The 15940-nt window shown below is 42.4% G+C and overlaps 1 protein-coding gene across 4 annotated transcripts in view; it reads right to left on the reverse strand.

Moving 5' to 3' along the window:
• MEF2D (myocyte enhancer factor 2D) overlaps window positions 1-15940 on the reverse strand; it is a 270676-nt gene that overhangs the window by 85880 nt on the left and 168856 nt on the right. For all 4 annotated transcript variants that reach the window (XM_068253573.1, XM_068253574.1, XM_068253571.1 and 1 more), the window contains one exon: window positions 14235-14488. In XM_068253573.1, coding sequence (XP_068109674.1) covers window positions 14235-14288 — 54 coding nt within the window. In that variant the 5' untranslated portion in view covers window positions 14289-14488. The remainder of the gene's footprint in view (window positions 1-14234; window positions 14489-15940) is intronic.

Consider the following 15940-nt stretch of genomic DNA (forward strand, 5'->3'; position numbering starts at 1 on the left):
GAAAGCTCTGTTGGTGGCAAGAAAAGGGGACACGATTAATTTGTGTGATAAATTGTATGGCTCTGCAGCGAGCGGTTAAAGTGGGATTGTCACCATAAAATCAAATTTCAACAGCAACTGGTCTGAGTGTATTAAGTGATAAAGATGCTAATCCTGCATTCAAAACTTTTTCTGCTGTTCTGGTTTGGAGTTATCACATACCTTAGAAGCACTGGCCCTTTAATTGCCATCGGCTGGCAAAATAGTTGCATGCTGGGGGGGTCTTTTTATCTAGAATATATCCCACCTCTTCCCTTTATTTCCCCCTCCTTCTAATGACCTAAGACAGTGCACTTCCTAGTATAGACCTCAGTGGGAGTGTCTGAAGACTCTGGGAGGAAGGGGGCTAACGAATACACAATTAGCAAGAGGAGAGAAAAAAAAAAGTTGAGGGAGGAAATTATTTTAGGCTTAACTTCATTCAAAGGTAGCCAAGATGGAAACTGTCTAGAATAGGATTCTCTGCTTTTCCTTTATATAATTCACATGAATCATGGACAGTGCAATACATCTGTTACGTAAGTAGAACTAGTATTTATCTACTTATATGTGTGTTTTTTTTTTTTTTTTTATTTCTAGGTTAGCATGGGTGTCACTTGTTCTTTAACCACTTCAGCCTTTAATATTTTTTCACCTTATGCATCCGAGCAATTTTCACCTCCCAATCATTCACCAATAATTTTTATCACTAATGATTACAATTAAATAATCCATATCTTGTTTTTTTTCCGCCACCAATCAGGCTTTCTTTGGGTGGTACATTTTGTTAAGAAATATTTTATTCTAAATTAATTTTAATGGGAGTATTAAGAGAAAAATGGAAAAAAATCATTTGTCAGGTTTCGGCCATTCTAGCTTTAAAATAATACATGCTACCATAATTAAAACCCACATATTTTATTTGCCCATTTGGTTATTACACCATTTAAATTATGTCCCCCATCACATTGTATGGCGACAATATTTTATTTGGAAATAAAGGTGCATTTTTTTTGCGTCATCACTATTTACAAGCTTATAATAAAAAATTATTAGTATTATAACCTCTTGACATGCATATTAAAAAAGGTCAGACCCTTAGGTAAATATTTATGTTTTTGGTTTTTTTTATTGTAATTTTTTCTACTTTAAAATTTTGAGTATTTTTGGGTGTGTGGGAGGTAAACAGTTAATTTTAAATATAAAAAGGTCTATTCATTTAAAAAAAAAATGTATGTAGATGTAGTTTTACTTTTTGGTGGCCACAAGATGGCCAGTCACTTTTTTTTTTTGCTTACTATAGTGTACTCACAGGAAGTGAAATGAAGAGGGGATGTGTAACAGAACAATCGTGGCTTCTTCACAGAAGCTAGCGATTGTTCTAAGGGACTTAGATCAATGAATGGGAACTGCTTTCCCATTCATTGATCTCCAGGCTAACATGTGGCCCGCGCACCCCGGCGGTTGCCGCCCTGTGAACCCCATTTTTTTATGGACGTAGCTCCTACTTCCAGCATGCATATTTGAATGTAGGAGCTACGTCCTGTGGGCTAAAGTGGTTAAAGCTGCAGTGGCCTGAATTGTAAAAAATGGCCTGGTCACTAGGGGGTATATACCTGTGGTCCTCCAGCAGTTAAAGGGGAACTGAAGTAAGAGGTATACGGAGGCTGCCATATTTATTTCCTTTTAATCAATACCTGTTGCCTGGCAGCCCTGCTGGTCTATTTCTCTGCAGTAGTATCTGAATAACACCAGAAACAAGCATGCAGCTAGTCTTGTCAGATCTGACTTTAAAGTCTGAAACACCTGATCTGCTGCATGCTTGTTCAGGGGCTATGGCTAATAGCATTAGAGGCAGAGGATCAGCAGGGCTGCCGGGCAACTGGTATTGCTTACAAGGAAATAAACATGGCAGTCTCCATAAACTTCTCTCTTCAGTTCCCCTTTAAAAGGAGTTACGAGACAACAATATCATACCACTGACAAGATATTTTGATGCTGCAAAGCAAAAGGCAGCCATTGTATATTCAAGTTGTGTAACTTCATGTGAAGTAGCTATTTTATGTAATTATCTGCCTCTAAATACTTTTAGCCACAGACCGTGAACAAGTATACAGCAACAAGCAATTGTTTCTGATTGAAATCGGACTACATTAGCTGCATGTTTGTTTCAGGTGTGTGATTCAGACACTACTGAATCCAGGAAGATTGGCAAGATTGCCAGGCAACTGGTATTGTTTAAAAAGAGATACATTTGGCAGCTTCCATACGCAGCTTACTTTCCCTTTTTTAACCTGATGATCATTCGCTAGTGTCCTATACTATCACTGAAGCAGGTATAAAGCCTGAAGCCTATACATACCTCAAACTAGAAACCTCACCAAGGCTTGAAGTCGTATGTGCTTTATCACCTACGGTACTTATGCCTTTATTCTCACCCATTCATTAAAAATTGTCTTCCTTTTTTCCTTACTTTAATCCACCTTTTTAAAATTACCCACCCATCTTTCTCCCTATCCGACCACTCACTAATAATTAAACACTAATATATATAGAATTTGGTACTACTCTTACCTACTATATTTTACTAATTGTTCCTCCCCCTCTAAGCTCAGAAGCCTAATGGGGTGGGGCGTTGTGCCCCTCATGTCATAATTTTTTGTGATAGTCTTATTTGTAATCTACAATCACCCCCAATTTATTGTAGAAAGCTACATAATAGGTTTGCCCTTTAAGCTCCATCTACACGATACGATTCTTTGTGCGATTCTATTACAATTCTATTTACGATCCGATTAAATCCGACATGTTCGATCGGGATTCTATTCAATTCGATTTGCTATTGTTTTGCAATGGCAAATCGAATTGAATCGAATCCCAATCGGACATGTCGGATTTAATTGGATCGTAACAAGAATCATAATCGAATCGCAAAGAGAATCATATTGTGTAGATTGGGCTTTACACTTTCAAGATAAAATTATACTTAGTAGTTTTAACCAAGGTTAACTCTGTCTCAGACAGTAAAAAAAGGAATGCTATGGGTTGGTGGCAGGCCATGTCATTATCAAGTCGGCCAGGCGAGCATTCACACTGACATCACGCAATACAGAAAAGAACAGCTGCTCGCTGGCTCATCTCGCCATGAGTGCCATGATCAGAGAGCTGGAAAATTCGGTCACCAATCATCACCCCTTCTCCCCCTTACACAGAAATCCAAGGGCTGCACATTTCTGTCAGAGGCAGAACACCGCAGCAAAGGATTATGGGAGAAAACTCTAGCTCAGGGGCTCCTCTGTTTATGAAGGCCAGATCATAAAACAAAAGCCTTGTTTTGGCAGAAAATCACTTCCACTGTTTCATATTTCATCTTGATGTGAAATAAAATCCTGTGGCCATTTTGCTTTCCTTTAACAAGGAAAAAACAGTGTAAACTGATTTTTTTCAAGTCATCAAACAACAACTAAGGTGGCCATACATCTGTAGATTTGGGGGCCGTTCGACCATCCGATTCAATAAACATTATTGAATCAGATAAAAATCGGTGCAGCCAAAAGCATGCCCAATCGATGATGTGACCATTATTGGGCATAAATTGGTTGCATGTATTGATCGGACATACTTGAAAATCTCGGAACGTCGGGCTTGATTGGGTGCTAGGCAGTGATGGCGTGCCACAATCTGAAACGATGAACACGAAAGAAACCCCCGCCCACTGTTCCCCCAATGCACATGTACTCCCTCCCCCCCGTGCATTAACCTCCTTAGCGGTAACCCCGTGCTGGACACGGGGTAAGCCGCCGGAGGGTGCCGCTCAGGCCCTGCCGGGCCGATTTTCATAATTTTTTTTTTGCTGGACGCAGCTAGCACTTTGCTAGCTGCGCCAGCACTCTGATCGCCGCCGGCCCCCGCCCGATCGCCGCTATTTGCTGCGGCGCGCGCCCCCCCCCCCCCAGACCCCAGCGCTGCCTGGCCAATCAGTGCCAGGCAGCGCCGAGGGGTGGCCCGGGACTCCCAATGACGTCCCGACGTCAGTGACGTCATCCCGCCCCGTCGCCATGGCGACGGGGGAAGCCCTCCAGGAAATCCCGTTCTATGAACGGGATTTCCTGATCGGAGATCGCCGAAGGCGATCGAAGCGGGCGGGGGGATGCCGCTCAGCAGCGGCTATCATGTAGCGAGCCCTCGGCTCGCTACATGATTAAAAAAAAAATTTTTTTTTTAAAAACTGCTGCGCTCCCTCCTGGCGGTATTTTTCATACCGCCAAGGAGGTTAAAGGGGTTTTCTGGTATGTTTAAAAAAGCTAAAACTGACACTTACCTGGGGCGTCTATCGGCCCCCTGCTGCTGTAATGTCCCTCGCAGTCCTCCTCCGATGCTCCGTTCCCCGGCGCCGGTAACCTGCTAAATATTCGTCTAACTAGACGTATAGAACTGTGGCGTGCGTGTGCTCGCTCTCGCACGCTTCATCGAGAGCTTACTGCGCAGGCGCAGTACAAGAAAACTTTGTACTGTAAGCTCCCAATGACGGCCATGGCCGCGCAGAAGCTGTTCTATTTGTCTAGTTAGACTAATATTTAGCAGGTTACCAGCGGTGGGGAACGGAGCATCGGAGGAGGACGGCGCAGGACATTACAGCTGCAGGGGGCCCAATAGAAGCAGCAGGTAAGTGTCAGTTTTAGCTTTTTTAAACATACCAGAGAACCCCTTTAATACTTTAACTGTCCGGCGTCCACACTTCTCTTCCAGATTCAATCAAAGAGAAATAGGTCTATTGGTTGATCAGCCACCAAAATCTCTAGATGTATGGGTACCTTCAGGCGAACATGTAACAATAGTTATTAACAAGGCTAAAATTTAAGCTAAGATGTAAGTAGTGACAATTAGGAATATGCTGTTTTCTGTATTCTTTGTGGGCTTAGGTTTTCTAATTCTTATTTTAAATCACTAATAATTTAGTACCCGCTTTTGAATGCCTCAGTGAAGTGAAGTGAAATGACTGTTGGTTCCACTGAAACATTTGTTCTGCTTCCAACCATCATTTTTACATTACTGGTATGGGCAACAAACATAAATACACCACACACAAAGCAATAACAGTTTATATTTGAAACTAAAAGAGCTATACTAAAGAGGGTGGTGGAAGGGTGTTCCAGAGGGTAGGGGCGGCTCTTGAGAAATCCTGCAGGCGGGCATGGGAGTGGGAGATGCGTGGGATGGTGAGGCAAAGGTCGTTGGAGGATATGGGGGGGGCGACCTGGTGTATACCTGTGAACAAGCCCTGAGATGTAGGTAGGGCAGGTTTTGTGCACAGATTTTTACGCCAGGCATAGAATCTTGAAAGTTATCCTGAAACGGATAGGGAGCCAGTGCAGGGATTCACAAAAGAGAGATGTGGATGCGGAGCAGTGTGAAGAATGGATGAGTCTTGCAGCCGCGTTCATCACTGATTGAAGGGGGCAGGGCATTTCAAGGGGAGGCCAGAAAGGAGGGAGTTACAGTAATCAAGGCGGGAGATGATGAGGGCATGGATGAGCAGTTTGGTTGTGTCTGGGGTTAAGAAGGGGCGGATCTTGGAGATATTACGGAGGTGGAAATTGCAGGTTCTGGTGATGTTTTGAATGTGTGGGATGAAGGAGAGGTCAGAGTCCAAGGTGACACCCAGACAGCGGGCCTGGGAGGTAGTGCGAATGGTTGTGTTGTCGATTGTGAGGTGGAAATCTGGGAGGGGTGCAGCAGCATGGGGTGGAAAGATCAGGAGCTCAGTTTTGTCTAGGTTAAGCTTCAGGACCCTAGCAGACATCCAGGAGGAAATTGTTGAGAGACACAAAGAGACCTTGTTTATGGTGGTGGATGAGAGATCGGGGGTATGGAGGTAAATCTGAGTGTCATCGGCATAAAGATGGTATTTGAAGCCCAGGGAGGAGGTAAGCTTGCCAACTGAGGAAGTGTATATGGAGAAAAGAAGAGGTCCCAGAACAGAGCCCTGGGGGACCTCGACTGAGAGGGGGGGCAGGCGTTGAGGAGGAGCCATTGAAGAAATTTGTGAAGGAGCGATTGGATAGGTAGGAGGAGATCCAGGCCAAGGCAAGACCATGGATGCCCATGGACTGTTGTGATTGGAGGAGGAGGAGGGAGTGGTCAACAGTGTCAAATGCTGCGGAGAGGTCAAGGAGGAGCAGGATGGAATAACTGCCTTTGGCCTTGGCAAGGTCGTTGACCACCTTGGCGAGGGCTGTTTCAGTTGAGTGTGCAGGTCGGAATCCAGACTGTAGGGGGTCAAGTAGGGTATTGGGTGTTGATGTATTGGGTATTGGGTGCCGTGTGTTACTTTATGAATAAAGGCCCAGCCACATGCATTGTATAGTGGAAACAAGGATTAGCAAGCTTCTACCAAACTGAAAAGAGCTGAGGAACAAAAAGAAAAAAAAAAAACTTATAAAACAAAATTAAACCACAGTTTCAGGGTTGTCAGAGAAAAGAATCAGGCTATTGCAAATTAATATTGTAACTGGATCCATTTAAATTTGATTCTACCTTCTACATTCCAGCACTGCATACTTATCACAGCAAGTCCTAATGCTGTGATAAATAAGATTTATTAATTTCCAGTATATATAAAGCACCAAAATGTTTTCAGTGTAACGCTATAAAGCAGAAATGTATGTGTGCCCCGTTTAACAGGTCCTCTTGTGCTTGCTATAAAGGCAATATATAAGCAGCTCTCTGCCACGTGACTAGTCAACCATAATTGGGGGAGGCATGCTATCTCGCCCCAACAGGCAGAGAAAGGAAAGGAGCTATGCTTTAATAGCTAAGCAGCAGTGACAAGGACAACCGCCGTGGGCTTTCATCCTTGCAAAACAATTCCATACACTGTACACTATGTGGGAGGCTGTATTACAGCATAATTCTCTCACACAATGCAACACTTCGAAGGTAATAAGCAATATCCACACAGCCCTTAACCCCCTCCCCCCTACACACACACACACACACACACACACACACACACACACACACACACACACACACACACACACACACACACACACACACACACACACACACACACACTTCTGTCAGTGTGTGATATATTCTTGTCAGGATACCTCTTGTTTACTCTGGTCTCTCTGGGTTTCCTCTGTTGCAGTGACTTCCTGTTCAGGCCTGGTGATTGTGACCAAACAGGAAGCCACAAGTAAGCGACAAAGGCAACAAAACTGTCCCCTTCATCACAGACTGAAGAAAGGGTCCTTCCATAATTAAATGTATTTATCGATCTCATGGGGTAATATTTGAAACTGTATGTATTTTTCCATGCTTTGCTGAAAATAATTGCACTGTGGCTTAAAACATTAAGTGATGACATTATGGGAAAGGTATATGATAGGATTGTACTTCTGTTGTGATCAAGTGTGGCAAAACTGGCTTCCTTTTAGAAAATACCCTTTTTGTTTTTAGACTGGTGTTTGTAGGCATGGAGACGCAAAATTCAGAAATCAAATTAGGTAAACAATGTCGCCAAAGAAAGTAGGGACTACTGTACTGAGGGAAGATGCAGCCCTGCTCTACTTTCAATTAGCAACATTTTTTATGGTGACTGGCAGGAGGATTCACCAACTTGTAATTTCCTTCCAAAGATCAAATCATATTTGAAAGAGTTTTCTAATTTCGTAAAATATCTTATGAAAGATCAAATCATATTTGAAAGAGTTTTCTAATTTCGTAAAATATCTTATGGCTGCCATCAGCCAATCAATTCCATATTTTCTTTCCCACAAAATCCATTAATACTGTTCAATCAGTTTCAATGGCAAAATAAAAAATGTGACTGGAAAAGATGGTGGTGGACTGATGGTTTTATACTGCATTGAACATTAAATAGCGTACTACAAGCTTTAAAGTGAAAGTACAGTGGAAAGAAAAGATCTAAAAAATCTTACCAACAACTTATACAATGTAAGATCTGTATATATAATGAATAAAGGGGATGGTGGAACCTGGAGTTGGGGGTGCGCATTTTAAATGGTAGAGAAAAGGCATGAAGTGTAGACCATGCTGTAAAGAAGCAGGTCTACAAAGGTGACAAAGCAAGAAGTTAGTAGGGAAATAAGGTTTCTTTCTATCCCATTAGAAAATAGTGGCACCAGTTTTATCTTGCCATTTTCAACAACCATGTCTAGGGAAGACAAATAAAAGTCACAGATTAACAGAATTGTAAAGTAGTAGAAAATACTCGCCTAAAGTAATTTATACTTGAATTATAAATTGCTCAACACGCATAAAAGTTATGGATGAGGGAAAAAAAAAAATTACACAAACATTCAGTACAGCAGAGCATTGTGGGCAATGAAACACAGAAAATGACCTCATCTATGCTGATATCCATTTTAAACATGGATTCTACACACAAACTTCCCACTTACCAAATAAATCAAGCCTAAATTCAGTTAGAGCACATACCTCCAATATTAGCCAGTGTGTTTGTGTCATGAAACAAAAACACTGTTCGAAAAACATATGGGAACAGAATTGCTTCTTGTAAACAGTTTCTGGATGTTGATTTGTCTGAACAGAATAATGGTGGACATCTTGAACCCATTGCACTTTGGGGCAAACATCTTTAGCTTGTTTGCCTTTTTAACTCTGGCTTTTCAAAATATGTCCCGCTCATCCCGTCATGCAGGAAAAAACCATTGCTGTTGCATACAAACATCTGCATTGGCTTACATACCAAGTTCATTAACAACCCGACCAGCTAATTGATCCAGCCAAGGGCTGCACATTTTTGCTGTCTAATAGTGGGCATTGATTTATAAATCCAGTCCAGTACTGTAAATTACTTATGTTCTCCAGTGATCTCCAACTTGGAAGACCCTTAACTGAAAATAATTACAGGTGTTCCACTTACCTGGGGCTTCGACCAGCCCCCCGCAGCTGCCCTGTGCCCGCGGCGTGCTGAACCGATCCTCCGTACCCCCACCGTGGCGTAGTTTCACTGCCCTGGCCGCACACATCCTCGTACACGTTCACGACGGTGAACGAGTCCTGCACAGGCGCAGTAAGAGAGAACATCTCAAATGCCTCTGGGTCTTTGACTTGGACCCAGACTTGTACTCGTTTTTACTCTTGATTGCCTGATAAAGCAGGATAGAACCTGTGAAATGCTTTGCACTGTGGAGTACTTAAATAAACAGCATCTATGTTGAATTTTAATCAACACAGTCTGTGGTTTTACTTGTTGGAGAGGTAGCCCACCACTGCCACCCTTTTTAAACGGTTTTTAAACCTTTTTGCTCTATTCTGGCACCTCTGTTCAAGTTTCTCTTCTATTTCCAAGTCCACCTCTGATGGAGGAGTGTTACCCCTTATCTCCTATCTACAAAGAGCGATTTCTTAACCTGAGTGAGGTCAGGTCATAACATCCCCACCCGCCTATACAGTGGTTGCCTTTGTGGTAACCCATGTTTGTGAGTATAAACTCTTGTACACCTTACTACTACCACCAATTGCTTCTTGAACATACTACACAATTTTGGGCTCTCTGTGTTTCTTTTTCTTTCTCTGCAAGTTTATTTTCAGTTAATGTTCACTTTAAGGTGCCTATACATCAGACAATGTATAGGTACCTACCTGGATAGCCTATTATCATTTAGTAGTTATATAGCATCGACAGCAGCGCTGTACAGATTATATTGTCTTGTCACTTAACTGTCCCTCAGTGGGGCTCCCAATGTAATCACTACTATACTCATATGTATATGTATGTATCGTGTAGTGCAGTGATCTGCAAACGTGGCTTTCCAGCTGTTAAGGAACTACAAGTCCCATAATGCATTCACCTTAATGTGTCAGATTCCTGCAATGTATTGTGAGACTTGTAGTTCCTTAACAGCTGGAGAGCCAAGTTTGAAGATCACTGGTGTAGTGTATGTATTTGGGGGCACCTATAGCTGGCTACCTATACCGGGGGCACCTATAGTTGCCTACCTATACTGGGGGGCACCTATACTGGGGACACCTATAGCTGGCTACCTATACTGGGGGCACCCAATCCGCCGCGTGCTCCATGTTACTACGCATGCAGGCTCCCGCGGCTTCTGTGCAGCCATTATTTAGGAAGAAGAGCCTCAATGTGAAGTGGGGCCATGCTCTGCAAAGGGGGGCTTCAGACAAGCGAGGGAAGCCTAAAATAGGATCCTGAGGCTTCACTCTCTTCAGGGTAAGTATCACATTTTGAACTCAAGCTTCGGCTCTGGTTTGTTCAATGTTGACCTTTTTGTTCAATGTTGACCTTTTTTCATAAGGGTAATTGTAATAATAATTGTGTAAAACTGTATAACGTGGTATTTTTTGAGACCCCTATTCCGTCATATTTCATACCGTTGCAACCCTATTTGAGAACGGGAAAACTGCTACCGCAATGCACCATTAAACACGCCTTAGTATATGCTGCAGACTGTGTTAACAGGGAAATTGGAGGCAACCTGCCTTAGAAAAAGTTGCACCCTTCAGTCACATGTAGATTGCTGGACAGGAAGTACATCATAAGAAAATCTGCATCTGCACATGCACCAAAAATGAGAAATGCTTCCGATGCCGCACACTGTAATGCACTGCAGCTCCTGTGTCAGTTGGAGCACTTCTGTTGCATCACATAGCATTGCAGGAAGTGTGTCATATTCTATTGACTTTAATTGCCATTGCGATGAGCTGTGATAAGAAATGGTAATTTAATGCAACAACACGGAGAGTGTAAAAGGGCCCTCAGAGGCTCAGGCAGGACAGCCAGGCAATGTGCATTGTTTAAAAGAAAATAAATATGGCAGCCTTCATATCCCTCTCATTTCAGGTGTCCTTTAATTTCTGTATGTGGTACTGTAACTGATTTCATTTTGACTGACTGCTTATATGTTTACTTTTCAATTTACCTGAATTGGAAGCAGCTCAAGCTTAAAGGGATACTGTAGGGGGGGGGGGGGGGGGGGGTCGGGAGAAAATGAGTTGAACTTACCCGGGGCTTCTAATGGTCCTCCGCAGACGTCCTGTGCCCGCTCAGCCACTCACCGATGCTCTGGCCCCACCTTCGGTTCACTTCTGGATTTTCAGACTTTAAAGTCTGAAAACCACTGCACCTGCGTTGCCGTGTCCTCGCTCCTGCTGATGTCACCAGGAGCATACTGCACAGGCCCAGTATGGTCTGTGCCTGCGCAGTATGCTCCTGGTGACATCAGCAGGAGCGAGGACACGGCAACGCAGGTGCAGTGGTTTTCAGACTTTAAAGTCTGAAATTACAGAAGTGATCCGGAGGCGGGGCCGGAGCATCGGTGAGTGGCTGCGCGGGCACAGGATGTCTGTGGGGGACCATTAGAAGCCCTGGGTAAGTTCAACTAATTTTCCCCCGACCCCCCTACAGTATTCCTTTAAACTGATTCATGTATGACATTCTCAAGTTTCCTCTATGCAAGAAACGTACAGTAACCTATGTAAACAATGATTTCCAATAACTGAAATCTGAAGTAGAATTTCAGGTCACATGACCACTCAGGCAGCTCTACTGGTATATAAGAATTGCACTGCTTAGGGTTTTCTAATGGAAGGTTTAAACTTATAAAGACCCAGCAGAAACAGCGGGACATACCTGGGAGATTTAATATTACACTCTACCAGCATATGGCTCTCAGAAGAGGGTGGCCATAAACGTTATCATCTTTCCAGCAGATTCAATCGCTAAGCAAGCCTGACCAATTTATGAAACACTTGCCACATAGCTTTGTACTGCATCGAGAGGTACAAAGCTACTCTACTCGGGTTTGATTAACGCTCAATTAATTTTTAAACTTTTCTAAGGTATTACAGGCGGGTGTAAAATGTGTATGGGGGATTTTTTGTTGAAGTCTACCATCTAGATCTACTACCACCATCATTACAGTGTTTTTCTGATAGCTGCCACATACAGTGCCAGCTTCAGTATGTTAACTAGTCCATTCCCTCACAAGACACAATATTGCATTCAACTCAGATGTAACATTATGCAGCTATATAATATGTAATAGAACTAATTTTGTTTTAGCTTTTGTAATCTTAGCTAACTCCGTTTAAAAAAAATTACTACTTGTATTATTTTCTATTATTACTACTACAACTATTTAGATTTTGTACTTCGGCTCTGAAGGGCACTGCACATTTTTACAATATTTTATAGTAGGATGTAACCTTATTATATAGGAGAACACGAAACCTACCTTTTACAATGAACATCAGTCTTGTGGTGTTCGCAATGTAGGATGTGTTACCACACTTTGAAGTGGGTAATTACCACACATACAAAACAAGGTAGAAGGCACTCTTGCTACTATGGGTAGGTTCTTGTATTGTCGTGCACTGAAAACAAGGTTGTGGTTCTGAAAAACAGATAGCCACTCTAAAGGGAAGATGGGCCATAAAAGGTTTCAATTTTGAATATTAAAATGTCAAGGCATCAATTACCCCACCTGCAGTTAATGAACAGGAATTACTATCTCCACATACTGTCATACAAAAAGCATGCTGGGACTTTGCCCGTTCTGGTCCGAATAGCATAAAGAAGGCCATTGCTTGGCCGCCAAGTGACACAAAAAGGGATATATATAGATCACAAAAAACTCTGCAATTTATGTTGGATATACCCTAAAAGAATCTAAAAGTTTATGCTATTATGTAATTATATACATGTAATTGCAGCCGAATTGCGCCTGTGGCCGGCAGTATCCTTAATGACATGTACGCACCATGCAATTTCCTGTCAGAAAGACGGGTCGAATCAGTTATTTCCAACATGTCCGATCTGATTACGGATCGTTTTTCTGATTGATTTTGATTAGAAGTGATTGTGAAATCGAAAAAAAATAATCAGAAATCAGATTGGACCTGTCAGAAATAATCGATTCAACCCATCTGACTGGAAATTGCATGGTGTGTACCAGGCATTCTTTGTAGGCGCTGAATGCATCATTACTGCAGCTATGGTCAACACCCCACAGCAAGAGCTTTCTTTAAAAGAACTCTAATTTGACACTAAACTAAAAAACAAACAAACAAAAAAAACAAAAACACAGTTCTGTATTTGCACTGAGCACCATTTGAGCCCTGATCAAAGTTAGAATCGAATGCCATCCCCCGTGTCAGCTCCATGCAACCCCGAAGCATTGGTATGGTCACTGCAGCTTAATCTGGATGTAGTGGCTGCGTATGCCACTCACCACACAATATTTCATCAAGAACAAGTGACACCCATGCTAACCTAGAAATAAAAAACACATATATAAGTAGATAAATACTAGTTCTACTTACATAACAGATGTATTGCATTGTCAATGTTATGATTCCTGTGAATTTTAAAAAGGAAAAGCAGAAAATCCTATTCTAGACAGTTTCCATCTTGGTTACCTATGACCTCCTGACATTTCCTCCCTCCCTCTTTTTTCTCATCTTGCTAATTGTGTATTCGTTACCCGCCCTCCTCCCAGAGTCTTCAGACACTCCCACTGAGGTCTATACCAGGAAATGCACTGTCTTATGTCATTAGAAGGAGAGTAAAATAAAGGGAAGAGGATGAATATATTAAAGATAAAAAGACCCCCCCCCCCCCTCAGCATGCAACTGTTTGGCAATGGCAATTAAAGTGCCAGTGCTCCTAAGGTATGTGATAACTCCAAACCATAACAACAGAAACAGTTTTGAAATTTTGAAATGCAGGATTACGATCTTTATCACTTAATACACTCAGACCAGTTGCTGTTGAAATTTGATTTTTATGGTGATAATCCCGCTTTCACATCCACCTTTCCATCGCCAATCTGTGTTCTTGGGCAGGGAGTGATAGAACAAAAGGGATGGGGAGGCCGCCCCCCTACATTCAAGTCCTAGGTCTGTCAACCATGCCCTACATGATATTAGGTTTAGATTAGTTAATTTGGTGTCATCACTGGGTTCCTTTAGCATTCCTGGATTGATAAAAAAAGCTATGGGTTTGTGTAAGTAAGTATAGTAGATGCAGATGACTTTTAATGAATCCTGGTGCGTTTGCAAACACGTGTGTTCTCCAGAAAGGACCTTGGCAAAATAGGCCCAGTATAGTGTAACATTTCATTCTTCAAACCTGGAATTAAACTTTAAAAATGCATCCTCATGCAAACACCAGCGCTCTGCCATAAACTGGAATCTGCACTTACCTGTCTGTTTCGCTCATCCGTGATCCTTTGGATCTGGATCTTTTTCCTGCCCATGGTTGGCTAGAAATCCAGAGAAGACTTCTGCAGAGAAAGGGTGCCCCGTTTTTGAATCCGATCAAGTTTTCAGGATGTGACCATGAAATAAAAATCAGTGAAACCAAAAACTTCCCCCCTCGTTTTGTTTTCCTCTTTTCAGTTCATGTCATTTGCCTGCAGCCTCCAGATGTTGTGAAGGATTTCGTTCGGACTTAGTTCTGCAATGTAAAGGAGGGAGGGGAAGAGAAAAGAGAGAGCATGTGAAAAGTGTGTTTCCCATCACAGAGAGCTCAGCCTTGTTAAATCATATCCCCCCGGGCATAATCTCCGCAAACCCCGGCACATTGTTCCACAGCACAAACTCTCCCCAAAGCCTTTTAACAGTTTAAAAATCAATCATGGTTTATCTGTCTTATTATCGCTCTGCTACAATATGCTGATGGTGACAGAAACATGGGGAAAATATGCTTGTTGGTTTCTTTGGAGTGCCTAATAGATGCTGTGCTTTTCTGCTGGGTTTACAGAACAACAGGGTGCCAAGAATCCTGAGCTTTTATCTGATGAGCACTCCAAGGATTGAAAATGACTGAACGATCTTGACAGATCGCCCAGTATATTCATTTGTATGAGCTCAGCATGGTGATTTCAATACAAAAGTGGCATCAAAGGATAAGTGTGCTTATGACAACATAAATATTTAAAATCAGCTCCAAACTCATCAATAAAAGCATAACACGTAGCTGGTTTTGCCCACCTGATAAATCTGAAAACCTCTTGGCTGCCTATTGTTTACAAGTGCTCTTCTGTTTAATCCTGTGCATGCACAGCAGCACTGCTGTTGCTTTTCCTGCTGGTCTGACAGCTAAAAAGACTCTTCCCGTTTCAATCCAGCAGCCAATATGTGGGTGACAGTATCAAGCTTAGTTTATACTATACCAGATTGGCAGTGTGTCTGTAAACCAGGGGTAGGATTGTACACTTCAATAATCCATGACTGTGGCAGCCACAATTGCTAGAATCAAAAGCGGATAGGGCATTTTATTTTGTCCTAAAACATTGAGCAAGTTGGGTACGCACGTTGTGGAAGCACAATGAACAAACCTGTACACCTCTGATTGGATCCTTACTTTACCATAGTAAAGTAGGTGTCCATTTTACATGTCCGTTGTTCTGCTGCCTTCTGCTCTGGAATCTTGTGTGAACTGGCAAATAGTCACATACCTGTAACCTGTTATATGCACATTAGGCATGATGATCAATGATCCAGACACATATAAGATGGGAATGGTTTAGACAGCATTACTCAGATCTGATCTACAGACAATTACTGATATCTGATAACTCCTATCAGACAAAAGTATGGGTGGAGTGACCACAGACAGGAAAGTGTTAGACCTTAATGCAGACTACACACGGACGCGTACTGTTGCCTGCAAGGATCGGAACTTCATCCATCATGGCGACGTTTTGGGGCCAAGTTTGGTACAGATAGGTTGCTAGCCTTGAAACTAGCGACGCATGCTGTTGATAGAGGAGGGATGATACACAGTGCAAAACAGAGTGGGAGGAATAAGGAGTAGAAAAATGTCCATGGCCTGCTCTCGGTTAAGATGATCCAGATTCTAAACATCTCCAACAAACGTTTTCTGCAATGGAACTTTGTCAGGGCA

Source organism: Hyperolius riggenbachi, chromosome 9, assembly GCF_040937935.1.
Source record: "Hyperolius riggenbachi isolate aHypRig1 chromosome 9, aHypRig1.pri, whole genome shotgun sequence".
Classification (NCBI taxonomy): domain Eukaryota; kingdom Metazoa; phylum Chordata; class Amphibia; order Anura; family Hyperoliidae; genus Hyperolius; species Hyperolius riggenbachi.